This window comes from Carassius auratus, chromosome 26, assembly GCF_003368295.1.
Source record: "Carassius auratus strain Wakin chromosome 26, ASM336829v1, whole genome shotgun sequence".
Lineage (NCBI taxonomy): Eukaryota > Metazoa > Chordata > Actinopteri > Cypriniformes > Cyprinidae > Carassius > Carassius auratus.
In genome coordinates, this window is record NC_039268.1 from 9,138,186 (window position 1) to 9,157,867 (window position 19,682).

The 19,682-nt window shown below is 37.1% G+C and overlaps 1 protein-coding gene across 9 annotated transcripts in view; it reads right to left on the reverse strand.

The window, feature by feature from the left end:
- The window catches only part of LOC113044263 (adhesion G protein-coupled receptor L3), a 102,423-nt gene that overhangs the window by 48,381 nt on the left and 34,360 nt on the right, over nt 1-19,682 (reverse strand). For all 9 annotated transcript variants that reach the window (XM_026204083.1, XM_026204078.1, XM_026204076.1 and 6 more), the window contains exons 4-6: nt 19,525-19,634; nt 15,525-15,539; nt 12,322-13,128 (exon numbers count right to left, since the gene is read on the reverse strand). In XM_026204083.1, coding sequence (XP_026059868.1) covers nt 12,322-13,128; nt 15,525-15,539; nt 19,525-19,634 — 932 coding nt within the window. The remainder of the gene's footprint in view (nt 1-12,321; nt 13,129-15,524; nt 15,540-19,524; nt 19,635-19,682) is intronic.

A 19,682-nucleotide genomic window follows, 5' to 3' on the forward strand; every position in this document is an offset into this window, starting at 1 on the left:
CGGCAAATCTGACTGTGATTTTAAAGGGCCACTGAGTGAAATGAAAGCACTTCCTGTTTCTATTTCTGTAACTGTCTGTGTGAGGAGCTACTGAGGCAAGACTCAGAAAGCAGCAGAGCATTCTACAGTGACTAATCGCTCACACACACACACACACTCACAGACAGGCTAGGCACCCTGCCTTCGTTTTTCTCACAGAAGCCATTAAATGACAAACCAGCCCTTTCATCCACCTTCCAAATCTCTCCATCGCTCCTTTCTTGCCGATGACCGCCTGTCTGCCGTGCCCTCCATGTCTCTAGATTGTCATCTCCGTGATACAGCCCACTCAAACACAATAGGGGTACAGATAGAGGGCAACGTGTGTGTTTTCCAACGGAAGTGGGTGCTTTGATTGGCAGCCGATCAAAGGAAGTCTTCTATTCTCTGCATCGGCGGAAAGATGGCTGACTCACTCCACAAGGGTAAAGGTCATTTATCCTCTATTACTCCAAACACTTTTAAAGGCAGCGTGACTTCCGAGTGGGCTTCCAGTGAGGTCTGTTAAGCCCATCTATTCCTGTAGACTAACATGAAAGCAAAGGAAATATATAATCGGACGTCTATTTCAGACAACCGGCTTCTTGGGAAAATGCTGTGTGAAATCAGGTCACTTGATGTTTGGTCATACTTTCAGGTGTGACCGGAACGGCAAATCTTTAGAGCTGCTCAACGCACACAGTCCTGTTAAATATGCCTCAGCCCACACATAGACTGGAAACAATGTCACCTTGCTGATCAGGACCAGTCAGAATACAGTGTCATGGCAACCACACAGGGAATCAGTGATTGGTGCTGATTTTGTGCTGCTATTTATTATAACTCTTAAAACCTGTAAAATTTCCATACATCTAATTTAAAACAGAATAGAGAGAGAAAACAGTGTATTATAGCAGTCCCATTTAAGTCAGACTTCAATTACACGAATGTCTTTGCACTATATGTGACCTTGGACCACAAAACCAGTATTTTTTTTTACATACAGCTGAATAAATAAGCTTTCCATTGATGTATGGTTTGTTAGGATAGGACAATATTTGGCCGAGATACAACTATTCGAAAATCTAGAAATCTGATGGTGCAAAACATCTAATTGCATTTAAATATGTCCAAATATTCATAACAATTATACATAGCATATTACTAATCACAAATTAAGTTTTGATAAATTTATGGTAGGAAATAAAAAAAATATCATCATCGGAATATGATCTTTAAAGTGAAGTGACATTCAGCCAAGTATGGTGACCCATACTCAGAATTTGTGCTCTGCATTTAACCCATCTGAAATGCACACACACAGAGCAGTGAACACACACACACACACACTGTGAGCACACACCCGGAGCAGTGGGCAGCCATTTATGCTGCGGCGCCCGGGGAGCAGTTGGGGGTTCAGTGCCTTGCTCAAGGGCACCTAAGTCATGGTATTGAAGGTGGAGAGAGAGCTGTTCATGCACTCCCCCCACCCACAATTCCATCCGGCCCGAGACTAGAACCCACAACCCTTCGATTGGGAGTCCAACCCTCTAACCATTAGGCCACGACTTCCCCACCTTTACTTAATATCTAAATGAATTTTGGCACAAAAGAAAAATCGTTAACTGGCCAATACAATGTATTGTTGGCTATTACTACAAATATACCCATCATGACTTAAGGCTTGAGGTTTTGTGGTCCAGGGTCAAATTTTAAAAATATATGGCAACACTTTATTATATGGACCAAATACTCACCCTTAACTAGTTGCTTATTTGTATGCCTATTATTAACATATTAGCTGCTTATTAGTACTTATAAAGCCCATTTACTACATCCCTAATCTTACCCAATACCTAACAACTATATTACTAACTATTAATAAGGAGCAAATTAGCACTTTGAGGCAAAAATCAGCAATGGTGCACTGAACTGGTACTTTTACAAAAGATTTATATTTCAAAAAAAGGTTCCTCTTGATTTTCTATTTTGCGGTGGAGCTAGAGGGACGGAGGGATGAGGCGGAACCGGAGGAGTGGAGTCCCGAGCGGTGTATGGTAGATGACTGACGAAGGTGGAGCGGAGGGACGAGGGACCCCAACGGAGCTGGTGGACTGACAGGCAAGAGAGGAGGTAGCTAGGAGTCATGGTGGAGCCACTGGGTCAAAGGGCAGAGGGATTTAGAGGCTGGAGGTGGAGACAGAGGCTCATCCAGCCCAGATCCAGATGGAGAATGGCAGACCTGCAGCGATCCCACCACACAGATGGTGGGCTGGGGGTGAGCTGAGGGGCTGTCAGGAGACAGCGAAGGCGATAGTGAGGACTGGTGCAGAGGTGGTGGGAGAGGGAGGCTGGGCGGGAGTTCAGAATGTTCAGGGGGCTTAGGGACAGTGTGTGCTGCCCACACACAACATAAGGCCCCTTTCAGCACTGTGAGCACCAGTGTAAGAGGAACGACCTCCGTGGTCATTATAGTCCAGGCATATAGTTCAGGGCAGACAGACAGTTCATTTACGGCCTCCAAGGATACATCAGGACAGGAAGATGATGACAGAAGTTTAGGTAACTCAGAAAAGAAGTAAATTAAAGCTCCCGAGTCCTGCCTCAGCTCACCCTCTGTGGTGGTGCAGTGGACGGGGCTTTTCCTCCACTGCTCAGTCGGATTATCCACTGTCGCATGCAACATTGCCACGTCGAGTGAGGCTCTGGCTCCAGGGGTGATCCTCTGCTCTGTCGCTCTCTCTGGTGATGGCTCGTCGTGGCCAGCTGGTGGCTCAGGCTTTGGCTCAACGTAGTGAGGTGATGGTGGGCTGGACTCTGGGTCCAGAGTGGGGCTGGTGTCATCGTCCGCAACGTCCGCAGTCCACCAGCATCCACTCCACGAAAGTGGCAAAACTCTCTCAAGGACCATATTCAGACAATGGCTTGTCTTCTGGATAGCTGGTTTAGTGAGCTATATTCAGGAACGGTCTTGTATGGTTCTTCAGAGATCTTTCCCCCTGCTCCAGCAGGAAGTGGAGGAATTATTTTATAAAAAAAAAAAAAAGAGGGATTAAAAGCTGCTATTCTTTTTGGTGGTCCGGTATTCTGTCACACTCAGGTTAAGGAAGGCACACGAAGACAAAGATAAATTCAGCAAGTTTAATAGTATCCAGGAAGAAGATAGTCCACATAGAAAAGGGGTTTCCACACACACCAATTCTATTGTAATACCGAATCAAGAATAGAACCAAAGATTGAGCTTAAATAAGGCAGGAAGCTGGCGGCAAACAGGTGATAGGAACGCACTGATGAAACAATGAACTAAACAAGGGGCACAGAAAAACTAAACAAACCAGATGACCAATATGGCATATCTATTATGTCTATTAGGACTAATAGATATGTTTCTTAGATGTAAGACAAAATATTTCACACACAAATATTTGGACGCATTATGGTTGTTTAATTTGTTCAAGCACAACTGTTGTCACTGACACCAATTGGTTAAATGTAATTGTAAAAATGGCTCAGTGACATTAGTTTTCAGAAAAGGTCTAAAATCATTTGTATGCAAATATTTTGTAAAGAATGCAGTGACATTCACACATTTTCAAGTGTGACTTCAGTGTCCAAACACTTTTTGTGTCCACTGTGTAACAAAGAGATACGGGTCTTAAAAAGAGTGAGTTCAACGCATAAAAAAGATGCAAGAAGCACAAAAAGAGAAGGAAAATGTAAGCCTAGTCTTCTCTCCTCTTCTTCCTGTTATCAGCAGTATGGTAATAGCAATGTAAGTCCCCTTGGTGGGGTTACCACTGTAATCCGCATTCTTATCCTCTCAGATCTACATGGTGAGATGCTCTAGGTCAGCAGTCTGTGTAAACGTGTGTGTCTCTGTGTGTGTACACGTGTGTAAGTATGTGTGCAAGCAAGGTTAAAATTAACACTTGCCAAACAGCAACTGTGAGTAAAAATGGGTGTTGCTAAATAATCTCAGTAACTGTAACATAATACATTTTGATTTAAATGAATTGATCATTTCAAACAGTTTGTTTGCTTCATGTCACTATTTGTTCCTTGACAATTTTAGGATAATACATGCACAGAAATGTTCCAGTATATCAACGTGTAAATGTTTACAGTTTTATTATTATTACAGTTTTATTATTATTATTATTAACAGTGCTTCATATGTCCCTGTTCAGATTGTTGCAGCCATGATTCAGCTCGTATAAAACATAAAGTCATTTAGAAACCAAAATAAGATTTGTATTTATTTAGATCTTGGCTGAATAAGACATTTTAATAAAATGCTTTTTATTAAAAACAACTCTCATGCATATGTGTGCTGATTAAATTTTCTTACAGTCAAGTCTCAGATATATTTGTGTACTTTACTCATAACATTTTCATAATTCAGCTATTAAAGTATCATTTTATTCAATGAGTCAGTTATTTACAAGACAGACATGTCCAAATGAAATCGTTCTTGGTTCACTGAGCTATAAGAACTGCTCAAACTGATTCAGGAACAAATTCTTTAGACTTGTTTTGTAAAATGGTTCAACTGATTCAGTGAAAAGATCTAACTCAAAATAACGATTTACTGACAAACCGGACATCAGTAAGAATGATCGCTATAAAGAACCTAACCCTCACTGATGTAAATGATGTGAGCTATTCAAATCAATGCTATTCAAGTCCAGTAAAGAACATCTTTTAATTACTTTGTCTTCAGTGGAAAGTTCACAATTAAAGGTTTTATCTACAATGCCTGAAGCGCTGGTTCTCAATTGTTTTGACTCAAATGCCTCCCATTGCCAACAGCAATAATCAAACTTCCTGGATAAGGATAAAGGAAAATAGATTTAAAAGCCTTTTTATTTCACACCTTCTATATAATAAAATATTTTAGACATTGGTATGACTTTTTGCACTTCTGGATATAATGTAAATATATCCAGATTATATTTATATCAATCAAAAAAATTATAATTAAATTAAATATCTAATAAATATTCTTAAATTATTTTTATGAAAAGAAACAACATGCAAAATACAGTAGCACTTGAGTGAGAAATATTTATGGAGCGGTAAATGTTTCCAACTCTCGCACTACTCGCAGGTGTATTAAGTTAGTTTTGCACTCTGTATGCGTGTATACTATATGTGTGTGTGTTAATGTGAGAATGTTTTTGAGCTCTGAAGTGTGTGCATACAAGTGTGAGTGCGAACATCACTCCATTACTGATTGATCTGTGTGTTAAACTCCCTGCTGGCAGATCCAGGTGCATTCTTGTTCCTGCAGATCGGTTTAAATAAAGTTTTCCCTCTGTGCTGAGCTGTAATTGCCAATGGAGAGAGTTTTAACCGTATGTAAGACATTCTCTCATTTAATAAAAGCAGAGAACAGAAGTCTTCACTCCACTTAAGGAGCACGGAGGCTATTCCATATAAACTATCCACGGTGCCAATCCCAACATATTACATTAGCATCAGACTTTAAAGCAAACCTGGAGGAATAGGATTCTGGGTATGAGAGAGAGAGAGAGTTGAGAGCGTGCTTTAATGTAAAGCAGATTAAACCGCTATCACCAGTAATACTTCAAGATGTGTATAAGGGAGAGATGGTGAGTGTTGCATGTGAAACACATGTGTGCATGCTTTTTATTTCCTCAGTGTGAGCATGCTTAACAGAGCAGAACTAATTGCATTTCTACCAACCTTAAAAGCAGTTTTTTTTCTATGGCTCAGAATGGGTGTCTGTGATCTTTGGATGAACAGTTGTGTATAATAATGATGAATGCCAACAATGTGCAAGTCACAACTACCCATCTTTTTGGTCTGTTCTGACTGCTACATAGTGGAGCTTGCAGCAGATCCTTGCAATCGCCATACTTTACTGGGACTGTGCAGCATTATTCCACCACTGTGTTCCAGACACCTGAATTGGCTCTTTAAAAATGTTGATTATATGCTTGACTGCACAGTCGGTCTGGATATATGCCCAGTTATAACACTCTTCTCCATTATGAGTTACTCCTAGCATGATTAATAGAAAATGTACACAAAAATCACTTTACTGTTCATTGGTTCAATAATATCAGGAAGGCCTGTTTACAAAAATATGAATTTTTAGTGCAAAAATTATTTATGATAAACATTTTATTTGAATGAATATCTGTTCATTCTCTTTCATAGAATAGTGCTGAGCAACAGTGGATAGCAGAGGAAGAATGTGTAAACAGACTTTCTTACTCTTGTGTTTAGTTTTTTGGCAAACACCATAGTGAATATAAAAATCTGAACAAATACCCTTTTCAAGCATTGGTTTGAACAGGCAAACAGGCATGTGAAAATCAGACAGTATTTTGTTGTGTTGGTGTTAACAGGCCCATTAGCTAGTGCATTTTCTGTCTGGTTAATCTGAATTATGTGCATAGCGGTTAACTTGCAGGTTTTCGTGCTTAAATATTGGGCCAAAAGTAGTACAAAAGCTTGTATTTTCACCCAAGAGTGACAACGAGAGACCAATAAAAAGAAAAAGAAGCCGAGAAGTAGTAAGAGAAAGTCAGAGATACAAAGAGGGAAGGAAAGCACATAACTGGGCAAATCTAATCTCTTTCAATCTTTTCATCTTCTCTCTTTACTGTTCCTGTAGATCTGAATCCTTCAATGTCCTCCCAGCTGACCTGAATGCCAGAGCTTTCTCAAGCACTTAAACTCTTCCAAGCAAAACATACTTTGTTCAGGGACATGCAGCACACATCCAAAACATAGGCCCATCATCTATTTATAGTTGAAAAAAACTACCGTATATCAGCTAATAAAACTGTAGTACTCAATATGCTAGCACTCTGACTTACACATGAAAATGATAATTAAATTATTTTTTGCTGAGTAGATTTTCATTTTATTTTGTGCAGACTTAATAATACTAACTAGAAATTATTAATAATACTAATTTACTCCCATTAAAAGTGAAACCATAAGAAATGAATATGCATTCTGTATCAAACAGAGGTAGACATTTTAAAAATCTACTTAAACCAAATTTCTCAATATGGCTGCTATAGAAAAAGTCCTGCCTTTCAATAAAAATATGCGATTGGCTTATTGTCATTGGCGTTTCTTGCTCTTTATGCACTGCATTCGCAAGAGTTGTGCAAACCTAAAAAAAAAACGTTTCTTATCTTTTTTTTCAGGCTGATTTAAACATTGCTGTCAGTTTTTTATTGTAAAACTGACACATGTTATTGAAATGGCACATAGTTTTTTGACATTTCACTCTTTTCGCTTTCAGTATATTGGAGGTGTGCTTGAATGACTTGAAAATAGCTGCCCTGGGGCATTGACACAATGACTGCAGAGTGAACCAACATGCTACAACAGCGACTTATGATAATACCAAGTTATCACACTTTCATTGTAGCAACAATAACTTTAGTAACTATAGTATTTGTTGGGAATTAATGGCTAAGACAGCTAAACTTGGTAAGGCACTCAATTCTTATGGCAAAATAGGGGTCAAAAGATCTAAATTAAAACACCCATTTGACAGTGGTGCAGTCAATGTAAGCTATGAATTTTTTATTTTATTTTTTAAACATCAATAATGGTTCATTTGTCTTTTTCCCAGTGTTTTTAAGTCGGTCTAGAATATGTCATTTAATATATGTTTTTAATATGGATGTATTTCCATATTTTCATTCACATACCTGTAATTCTAACCTGTTTATTGCATTTTTTATAATCAGAAAGAAATCTTTTTCTTTAAAATTGTGATCTCTACTTTAAGAAAATAATCATGATTGTTAATCTATCAAGAATCATGCAGTTCTAAATGAGTTAAGTCTTGCACCAAGCCTCTATTTCTAGAACATTCTCTCCTCTGCTTTATTGACAGAACGTAGTTGTTTTTCTCTTTCAAAGCTCAAATGCAGACAAAATTAAAAACTAATTAATCCAAGTTCAAATGTCATTTAAAGCTGAACTAAACAAAGATGGTGTTGTTTATAGCATTATTATCTTTGATATGACCACTACACAGCATCTGATTTGCATTAGTTTAGGTGGCTAACACTTGCACAAACTCAAGCTTTACAAGATCTTTAATGTATGTTAATAAAGAAAATGAATTCAGGCAGACATTAACAAGCACCTACATATATTGAAACAGTGGATGAGGTCTACTGTACATAATATATATATATATATATATATATATATATATATATATATATATATATATATATATATATATATATATATAAAGCTATTTACACCTTTCGAGATTTGTTTTGAAAATGAAGTACTAAAATCTGCACAAATCAGTGTGTGGGTTTAGAAACACATAAATATTCAGAGATGAAAAGTTTATTAGTTGTATTTAGTATTTGCTTGTTGTGTGAGCTGTTCTGTAATAAACTGACAGTGCATGTGAGAATCTATTCGCAATTTATTAAGCAAATCTCATGCAATATGCTCAATTTGGACCCAGTTAAGAGCAACGAGATACACTCTGCTTTGTTCTAATGAGAATGTCAGTAGATGCTGGAGATAATAATTGTTAGTTTACACTGTAGATAATGATTAATTCAGCTGCATTTCAGCTGAGCTGGCAAGCTGACTAAAATTTTCGATACAATACAGCGTAAGTAGTGTGCCTGAACTCTAAATGTGAAGAAGGAATAGAACAAAGTGAAAAACAACCTGACTAATGGACTGTGATAACCTATACAATAACATTCTCTGAAAATGTAAGTCAAGGGAAAATTCCTGAAGGTCTCTTTTATCATTGACATGAATACTTGTATGAGTGAGCGAAAATGACAGGGCTTTCTAACTCTGCCAGTTTAGTTCTTCAAAGTACATTTGTAACTGACAATCATAGAGTAGTACAATACTTAAATTCTGACTCTGTGGGCCAGGAATAAATTTCACCCCTGACATCATACATATTTAAAGGGGCAGCTCACTCAAAATAAATAAATAAACTATCATTATTTACTTCCCCTTTCCCCCTCAAAAATAAAAAAATCCCAACAAAAGTAGACCATGTGCTATATTTCAAGTATCTTAAAGAGGTCATATGACATTGCTAAAAATAACATTATTTGGTGCATTTGGTGTAATGAAATGTGGTTTAAGGTTCCAAAAACACATTATTTTCCACATAATGTATATTATAGTTGCTTCTCTATTCCCCTGCCTTTCTGAAATGTGTAGATTTTTACAAATCTCATCGGTCTGAAAAGCGAGGTGTATGCTGATTGTCCAGCTATCCAGTGCATTGTGATTGGCTGAATACCTCAAGCGTGTTACAAAAATGTTACGGCCCATGTTACGGCCCTTAATATACTGTGATGCCGTTTCACGGCACGGGAAGTCAAACCCAATAAAACCCATTACAAACGAAGCATTGGCTGCATCCAGTGGGGACATAATTACTAATTATAATTACTTTTACTGTGATTTTTCGCGTTGTGTTACTTGCGTTTCAATCATCAATGGCAAATTCTTTAAATATAATACATGTTCTTACAGGCTGTGAGTCAGAAGCGCCAGACTGTCCTTGCAAAGTTGAAACTGCCTCACTTTATAGAACAGCCTTTGATCATCGACCCATTGCAGGCTAGTATGCAGGTTCAGAAAACAGTCTTCTATAAAATGCATCACACAGTGTCACACACTGAGGGCTTAAGTGAGAAATGGCCAGCATATTAGCGATGGCGCGGCCGGCGGATTCGACGAAGGACACATGTGATAACCCCGTGCTGGACTCCGCTTCATCCACGATTAAAGACGAACTGGTGATCCACAGCACGAAGTTGATGTATTTAATCAGCGACCAGTACGGATGAGCTCTAGGCATGACGAAACAAATATCATCCTCTTTTGGAAGGCCAAACAAAGTAGTTTCACAACGAAACACAGCATCTCCACAACATGGTGGCAACAACAATACTACAGCGAGAATAAAAGTTATGCTTTCTTTCTTTGCATGAACATTTGTGTGGAGTTATGCAAATGTTCCCACACAGTGACATAGAGATGTGGGGGCGTGTTTAAATTAGGCATTTCAGGAGGGCGTGGATGCATCTTAACTGTTATAAAGAATATCCCTTTGGATTTGAGACTTTAGTCTCAACTTTGCAGATGATCTTAATGCACCAAGTGCTTGTTTTTACATCATATGACCCCTTTCTGTAATACTTGGAATATAGCACTCTTACAAATGAATCCGTCTGTTTGGTGAACAAATGATCAGTCTGGTCATTGAACTACTGTGATCAGTTGGTTCTCTAAAAACTGCTTAACAGAACTATACTCTATGTTCATTGGTCCTTTTCACAAATTAGAATTAAACAGATTCAATGATTGCAGAAGTTCACTTGAAGGGAACATCATAGTTTCAGTTTTGGTCTGATCCTGTTCCACAAAAACTACTGTAGTACTTCCAAATAGAGTCCTGCACAGGTTCGGGTACCCGCGGGTAAAGTTGGCTGAAACGGGTGAAAAATATCCAACTGTGTCGGATACGGGTTCGGGTCAGACACAGTGAAACACGGGTCTAAACCACTGATCTATATATAAAATTCTATATTATAGATCAGTGGTCTAAACACGGGTTCAAAACAGTCACGTGCAAACGTAAAAATAGGCCTACGTTCTAGGCTACTTTAAAAAAAATCACAACCGCGCGGACGGCTGCACGAGTCATTAGACGTTAAGATATATATAATCTGAATTAAAATGTGTTTGATTTAAGCCTATTTCAAAATTTGTGTCATGAAATTATATCGCGCATACAGCTCACATATTTTCATGATTTCTGAAGATCGTGTGACACTGAAGAGTGGAGGAATGATGCTGAAAATACAGCTGCACATCACAGAACGCGATCGTTATAAAGGTGTTTAAACAACAATACACTTCCACTTGCATGTATTTGACAATCGGAATATCAGATATTTCATTCCATAGCTAACACATTTGTGAATATGGGCCTAATCTAGGCTATCCAGGTTATTTTTTTATTATTATTGCATCTGAAAATGACTGTGCAGCTCATTTACATGCGCTCTCTGGCGCAGATCCGCCTCTTGCGATGCTCAGCTGTGAACGATTTAAAAATGGGTGCGTTCGACTTGAAGCACAACCTCAGACGGTGGTATTCGCTCTTTTGTTGTTCTGTTTTCTTTCAATATCAAAACTACAACAAATGAAAGCGTTTATCTGTATTTCCAACTGATGAGAACTATGCATATACATTCATAAATCAGTCACTTTTGTATTTTATTTTGAGATATTTTATTCTAATGTCATCATTGACTCAAGCACCGATGGACAAAAGAGCATGTTAAAACGTGAAATATAAATTCTCAGAAAATGCATTTAATACCAATATATTGAAACGTCTGTTTATATACTGCATTAATAAAGGAGTCCAGACATTGGAAAAATATCAGTCGACATGCGTTTTATATTTTATATGAGGGAAATAGACATGCATGCATGCGTGGCACAAAAAATATTTAACTTTTAGGTAGCAAAATATTTTTTTTGTAATTCTGTCAATTACACTAATAATACACAAGGTTATTACATTGTCTGCTATATATTTGCTTCTTATTTATTAAATACGGGCAATTGATAGATAAAACATTGATCAAAATTAAGATAAAATTTATAAAAAATGAATACCTTTTAAAAAGAGTTTTCCATAAATAACTTCTGTATGACCTGGCAATAAAATTAGAAAAAAACTGTGTCTAAAGTGTTTGGCTTAACTGATTTGATTTCGGGTGCGGGTCGGGTCGGGTGCGGATTTTAATTAGTGCTGCTGTCGGAAAACGGGTCGGTTGCGGTTTTAAGCACTGCGGGTACGGGCGGGTGCGGATTTACAAAATCGGACCCGTGCAGCTCTCTGCTTCCAAAGACATGAGATATACTATAGCACACAAAAACTAATTACTGTACAGTGGCTGAGGCTACAGTAATGAAACCATATTAATCCAAGCAATCAAAACAATTAACAATAACTAAGGCTGTTGACACCAGAAAGTCAACCAGAAAGGAAACTAGCTGCACTTGATCTCAAAGCTTGATTTAAGTGAAGTAAAAGGCGAAATTGTACAAAAAAATCAGATCATCCTGAAAAAGCTTGTAGTGTGCAAACAAATTAGGTGTGAATAGTATTTTTAAATATTATGTATAAATAAGTATTTTAGTTACTTATGTTATTAAATGCTATATGTGGCTCAGTTACAAGTGGATTAAAAATAACAAATAATGTACTTGAATTAAAGGGAAACTCACCAAAGCCCAATCTGTTGTCATTGTTCCCAAAGTCGAGAGAATATATGACAACATGGTAGTTGTTCCACACGTACAGCAAATTGTCTCGAGGGTTGTAGTCCACAGCTGCGATATATTGGTAGGAATTTGGGAATGGAATGCTAAGGTGTGTTTCACGGCTCTTCTCTGTGTTGTACATGTAGTCAATTTTATTCCCCAATGCTTCATTATCGTCATCTTCGTAAACGCTCTTTACTACATACAGGATTCCACAGATCATAAAGGCATTGGAGGCTGATCGCTTATCGTATGACGTGTCCCATGATCCCTCCACTCGTAGTGTGTATGGGTTGAGCTGACTGACCACAATTCGTCCATTGTTCTGTTCGGTGGCATAAATTACCCACAGTCCATTTTCATCCACTGCCAGATCGATGTCAGATTTCCCACCCCAGCGATACGGCGAGGTGTCGTGGTAGTTCGCATTGGCAATAATTGCCTCACCACTCTTGATACGAGTTCGCAGGTCAAATTTAACAATGTTGCGTGTACGCTCCTTGTTGAAGAAAAGTGCACCATCATAAACCACAAACCCGGTGCCATCCACACGATGGGGTAGTTTGTATGTCGTGGTGGGTCGACCTGCAATAAAGTCCTCCTTAGATGAATACTCAGTCAGTGTATCTGTGCGGTATGGAGTCCAGGGCATATAGTAGATCTTGTTGGATGACTGTAGGGGGTCTTTACACCATGATCCAGACTGGTGGTCTGACTCAAAGAGGTGTTCGCTCTGGTACACACCTCTCAATACACCTGGACAGAGAAAGACTGAAAGAGGAAGAAGGAGTGAGTTGCAGTCATTTCAAAAATATTATTCAATAAAAAAAAATGATCTTATCTATTAGTCTAACACAGTTATAAAAATATGAGAAGCATGTTTTAATTTCTGAATTAAAATCCATTTTGAGGACACAAAGCCAAAAATTTCAGGGTAATACAACTGTCCTGATGTAATCAAGAAAAGTCTATTTAAAAGAAAGAAAATACTCGAAAGAAGTCCTTATTAAGTACTTTGATGTAATCTTGTATGATGTCTTTAAAAATTTTCATTAATCAAAGTCATGCGGTGCAACCAAAAAAAATCATGTGGTGCAACCAGCTAGCGGAAATATGCAAAAAAGGCCCATGCAGACTCATGACTGTCGAAGCCAATATTTTTCTTAAAATATCAGATAATTTTACCTTTTTATAACAAGGCAAAATTAGATCAGACTGTAAAATGGCATGTGGTGTGATTTTCCAGTCATATGTATTAAAGAATAATTCTAACTATTTGTAAACGTTTGTATTTTTTAGATTGAAATTTATTTCATTTTTGTCTGAAAAAAAATTCTGAGAGCATTAAGCATTTTTTTACTTGATAGTTACATAACATGAGCATTATTATAATTATTATCATCAGATTGAAACAAAAATCAAAACTACATAAAAACAACATGAATAGAAAGAGCATTTCTAAGGACTTTTTTTTTTTAGATTTCTCTTTTTCTCTATTGTAAACACTCTTGTATGTCATTGATCCATATTCCAGCTGCAACCAAAATAAATCAGAAAGCTACATGCTTTGAGCCTGAAACAGAGAGAGACATCTATTAAATCATATCTGATGACTAGTAACGACCCGATTTATAGTTCACGACTCCTGCAGAATCCCTCAGGGGGTTCTGAGAATCTGTCTCACCGACTTCTCTAACCCTGAGGAAAATTCACACGGTGTGAACATTAATATGGGGGGAAGAATCATCACCCTATTATTCCTGACACATTAAATGTAAAGATAAAAAATAATCATTTGTTTTGCCCTATGCAAATCAACTTTAATTTCTAAAAAATTACAATTTGAAGCTCTGTGAAAAATCAATGACCAACAAACACATTTGAGACTTGCATAAAGTCAGGGTTAGCCACCATCCGTAAAGCAGGCCAGGCTGTCATGCATAGTTTACAAATGTACAGTCTTGTGATTAAACCCTCTGTGTGTGTGTGTGTGTGTGTGTGTGTGTGTGTGTGTGTGTGTGTGTGTGTGTGTGTGTGTGTGTGTGTATTTTCGTTCTCTCTGATTTATAATGATACTCCTGCAAACCATGAAGATATACTTACATGGTCCCACACAAACAGAAAAGTGAGCACACTAACAGTCACACGGAATGCCTGCCACAGTATCGGCCCTTTCCCACCATTCCGTTCCCAGAATGAGGGACATCCTCATGGGAAGTGTTTCTGGTATTTTAACTGTTACTGGATGTTTCCTTTTATTGTTTGAGAGGCATTAATTTTCCACAATATGTCTTCATCCCGGAACTTTTCTGGGCCTTTGATAAACTCAAGTAAATTGTGTTTATTCATTTTTTATTTTTCATTACTTTTTTACTTTCAAATGTTTTGGTAGCCTATACATCCTTTTATTTTCGCCATTCTGATTTCTAAATCCGTATTCAAGCATTCAATTTGTGTTCATTTGTATGGTGCCTTTTACAATGCATTCCTTTTCAAAGCAGCGTAAAAAAAAAAATGTTTTAGAAATTACAAACAAGAAGCTTGTGGTGACTGTCAGACCTTGAGAGGCTCCTAAATGAATACACATCTAAATTGACTGTTATTTTTCTGTTATTGTCAATTTAAAATGTGCTTTTTAATATGCATGTCATTCTATTCCAAATCAAGGCAAACTGACATAAAAAGCTCAGATTTTTAAATGCCAATTCACAATTTGAATGTTCTCGCCATTTGATAAATTGATAAATTTGATAACTGTTGATGCATCATCACTAGCTATGCAGAAAGTTATTATGTTAAGGTCTGATGGTATAGATTCCCCCCAGGCCATTCAAGAGGCAAAAAAATCGTAAGAAATCAGTTTCACACTGCCACTTCTTGTGGTCAGTACAATCAGCAGCTTAAGTTTTAAACAGCAACACCTTCCTGTTCATCTGATACATGGTAAACCACCAGATACACTGAGACACATCAAGAGAGAGGAGACAGAGGTTTAATTCAGGGAGTAAAGCCTTGGTCTGAGATCAAGTTTCTCCTCCGCATTCCTAATATAAACCATTATGAGCTACTGATCGCCAATCTGTCATTAGTATCAAATAACACCATAACAGCCTGACAGTGAATTACACACTTAAATTACATTAAAGTAATGGAAGTAATGGACCTACCTCTCTGTTCCACTTCTGCATTCACAAAAGGGTGGAAGAAGAGAGAAAGAGAGAGAAAGAAACAACAGATTAATGATGCAATATTAAATACTTCACAGTAATTCAATTCCATATGCATGTAATGCACGTCGTGTCTTAACCCAATCTAGTGAAAGGAGTAAAATCTGCTTCATTTGTATTCTAGAAACTCTATTAACAAAGTGATCATAATTTTTGAAAACAAATATAGTGTGTCAATGTGATATTAGACTATTAGCCAGAAAAATGTATGTATAAAAACAAACTTGAGACAGAATACAAAAAAGAGAAAGAAATAGGGTTTGTTTCACAAAAATTGTTCATGTTCCTTGAGTATTGTGATTTAGATACAGACCAGCTTTCTTGGCCAGGCTTCTTGACTAATGGATAAAAGATCAATTTAATGTGTACCATTATTTATTCACTTATTTCGCATAAGATACATGGTTAACTCCAACTTGGTTTTGCACCAATTTTAAAAGCTGAATTTTATATATTTTTTTTATATTAAAATTTGTAGCCTGACACAACATCATTGTGAGTTAGGGGCAAAAAAAAGTTTGAAAACAACTAGTATTTTTGCAATTACATTTGTGGCGGTAGTATTGTGAAAATTACACAGTTCAAATTATCTGTTTCTCTCTTTAATTTACCGCAGTTTTGATATCATATTAGTTTTAATTTTGTGTGTTTCTATCTTTGCAATAATGTCTATTTACATACACTTTTACACTTATTTGAAATATTATGCAACCAGCAGTGGAAGACTAAAATAATTTCATTGTACTCATGCAGTGACAATAAGAGCTTGAACTGAAAAAAATTACATTCTAGACAGTTGCTACAATTTATGTTCCTTTGTGTGTGTGTGTGTGTGTGTGTGTGTGTGTGTGTGTGTGCTTCTATATGAAATATGCATGAGGATGAACTGTTAATGCATCACTCAATAGAGAGAGACTGTGTGAATGAGGTTTCAGGAGATCTTATTTAGAAGCAATTATGTCTCCCACACACACACACCTAGTCGAGTTTCAGTCACATTGTAAAAGGATCAATAACAGATAGTCATTGGCTGTCAGTTATAATGTATAAAGAAGTGATGCGTCTAGGCCCACTGGGAGGTTACGACTTCCTCTACTAGTACCCTATCCATCACAACTGACAGGCCAATGTGGGTGATGCTACAGATTTATACTGTATGTTTACCGAAATCTTTTGTTCCCTATTTTGACAGACATTGGAGTGAAACAGATTATCAAAAACTAAAAAATTAAAAACTGTAGGTCAGGGACATGGTTCTTTCCATCATTTGTTGATTAGATGGTGGAAGACCTTAATGCAAGCTTGCATCAATTGTAAGTCATCAGAAAGATAGATTTTTTTAAACTATCTTCTTTTGCATTCCATAGAAGAAAAAAGCTGGGATTGGAATGAGTGTACGTTGAGAGAATACTCATTTTTGTGGTGAACTATTCTTTTAACGTAAATAGAAGCTAAATTACTAGACTGTAGTTTAAAAACTCCTTTATTCCCTCGATAAAGACAGTAGTTAATCACACAGATCTAAGGAGCAGGTACTGAGTATCTACAGTATATGAGGTGAAGTTTTTTAAGCGTGTAGGTAAAACAGTCGTCCCATATTGAGGCCAAAGCAGAAAGGTTGACTGGAGTTCTGCCAGCTCCTCCATCACAGGGGAGAAGAGAAAGCCAGAAAAACCTCAAGAAAACATTTGGAACATGTTCCCATGGGTTTCTAAGACTGAAGTAATTAAATTACCTGCCTGTGTGTGTGCATGTGAGACTGTTTGTGTGCATGTCCGTACATTTGATGGACCTCCCCACTAATTAGTGGGCCTGTGGAAAAAAATGTTTTAGGCCTTTTTTTTGACCAGATGGTCAAAAACACAGATGTGTGCACTTATGAGCACTCACACACACTTCATGGCCCCTATGCGGAGGACGATCTATGGTCAAAAGGTCAAAAAGAACTGTGTGTGCATCCTGCCTGCGTGTCCTTTGTGTCATTTAGTTCTGTGCAAGAAATTCCACCATGTCTCTGCTAATCCACCCATTTGTGAATCAGTATGAGTGTGTATGTGAATGTGAGACAAAGTGTGTGAGTGTATTCAGGCTTTTCCTGCTGCCAGTGCCGCAGTCATACGATACTGATTTATCGTCACCGTTGCCATGGCCACCCCAGATTGGAACACCAACCCCACAGAAACCGTGAGAACTTGAAACCACATCGCTCAACCCTCGGATGATTGACAGGCTCTTTTCCCGTGAGTCATGGCAAGGGATGAGGTCGGACAACAGCGGATAAATGCAACAGAAGTACATTCATATGCATTTTTCTGTCAGGTCCAAGTTCATATTTGGTAACAGATCTGATTGAAGTGCCAGGTACAGTAGCAATCACTGCAATGCTAAGCTGTTAGGAAATACAAATGTTTCTAATCAATTGGATATGAAAATTTGACAGTGAATAAAAACCTGAACTAATGGAGTCATAATTATGGTCTTGAGGCTCTTTGTCTGAGTAGATGTGAGTGCACTTGTTTTTCTGTACTTGTGAGGGCCATATTTCAGAAAATGCCCCCGTCTTGGATGTTTAAACTCTATCGAAATTATCTGTGGTGTAATTTTTATTATTAAAGTCCATTACTACAGTTGATTTTTTTAAAGGCACCAAAAGAACACCAAAAAAATGCAGGTCTAATAAGGCACTTAGAAAGTACCGAGGGCCAGGCAAAAAGAAAAAACACATTATATGTGTTGGCATGGGACTCGTGTACTGGCCATCTGGCTAAAGTTATATCCAATATTTCAACCAATTTGTCATAATGGCTAAACCTCAGTAATGCCAGAAAACCTGGCAAATATCACACCATACGTGCAATAATACCAGAAAGGGACATGACGTAACTTTCTGTAAAACAATGTTTACAGAAATCACAATGGAGTTACATCAGTAAGGCTTAACTTTCATCTACCAAGAAAAGGATTTCTTCCTCACAAAGAACAATTCAAATAATAAACAGGCTTTTACGAAATAATTAATAAAAAAAATGCAATCTTCTGTGTTTCTCTAACAGAATTTTTTGCTATTTAAAAGAAAAACAAGTTACAAAGATAAATAATTTTCCGTGATAATCAACATTATGCTACAAATGTTGTTGACAGAGCTTAACTTCAACCTAAAAAATTTGTTTGAAACAGTTTGAGGCTGCTGGTATTCTATATGTACATATATATATATATATATATATATATATATATATATACACAAATTACAAATTAAATGTACAAATTATAACTGGATTTTGCTTTTTACTTTAACAAAACAAAATACCTGGGTTATAGCAAAGAACTTGCAGAACAATGGAAGTGAATGTGATCCATTTGTAAATGTTAAAATACTGAATGTTTTAAATGTATAGCAACATGGTATAAACAATGTTTTATCCAATTTTTTTTATTTTATTTATTTTTTTTTACTTTCTTTAAAAACCTAACAGCCTTTGCAGGTCAAAGAATACAAATAAAAAGCAGGTACACATAAAAAACAAAGACAGGAGCTTTCGTTAAATCATAAGCTTTACATTTCTTCTTGTAAAAAAAAAAAACAAAAAAAAGATTTTACTCCCAATATAACCTTGAGGGCAAATCATTTTTGTGGTAGCAATATTGCAACATTATGCCACAAATGCTGTCGATTGAGTTAACTTGTATTAAACCCAGAATATTCATTTAAGTCTGACACATTCAAGGATCTTTTAGAAGTAATAGCATACCACTTCTCAACAAGCCACACAATTTCAAATATAATTCATGCCTATAGCCAGTAGCACAAAAGAATGAGTTATACACCAAAGTTTCATACTTAAAAGTTAGAAATGTGTTCAAATACCTAAGAATGAGAAATAGCAATAGCAATATTGAACAAAGCTTAATTTATATCTGTATGTGAGTGAGAACTTACTGTATGGCACACACTCGTACTGAACCTCAAGGTATTTGTACGTTCCAGGACACGGGTCAGGAAAAACATCAGGGCCAGCAACGACTGCACACTGAGTTCGGTTGTTACACCTGAGAGAGAAAGAGAGAACGATACACCCAGACAGATAAGGCTAGGCT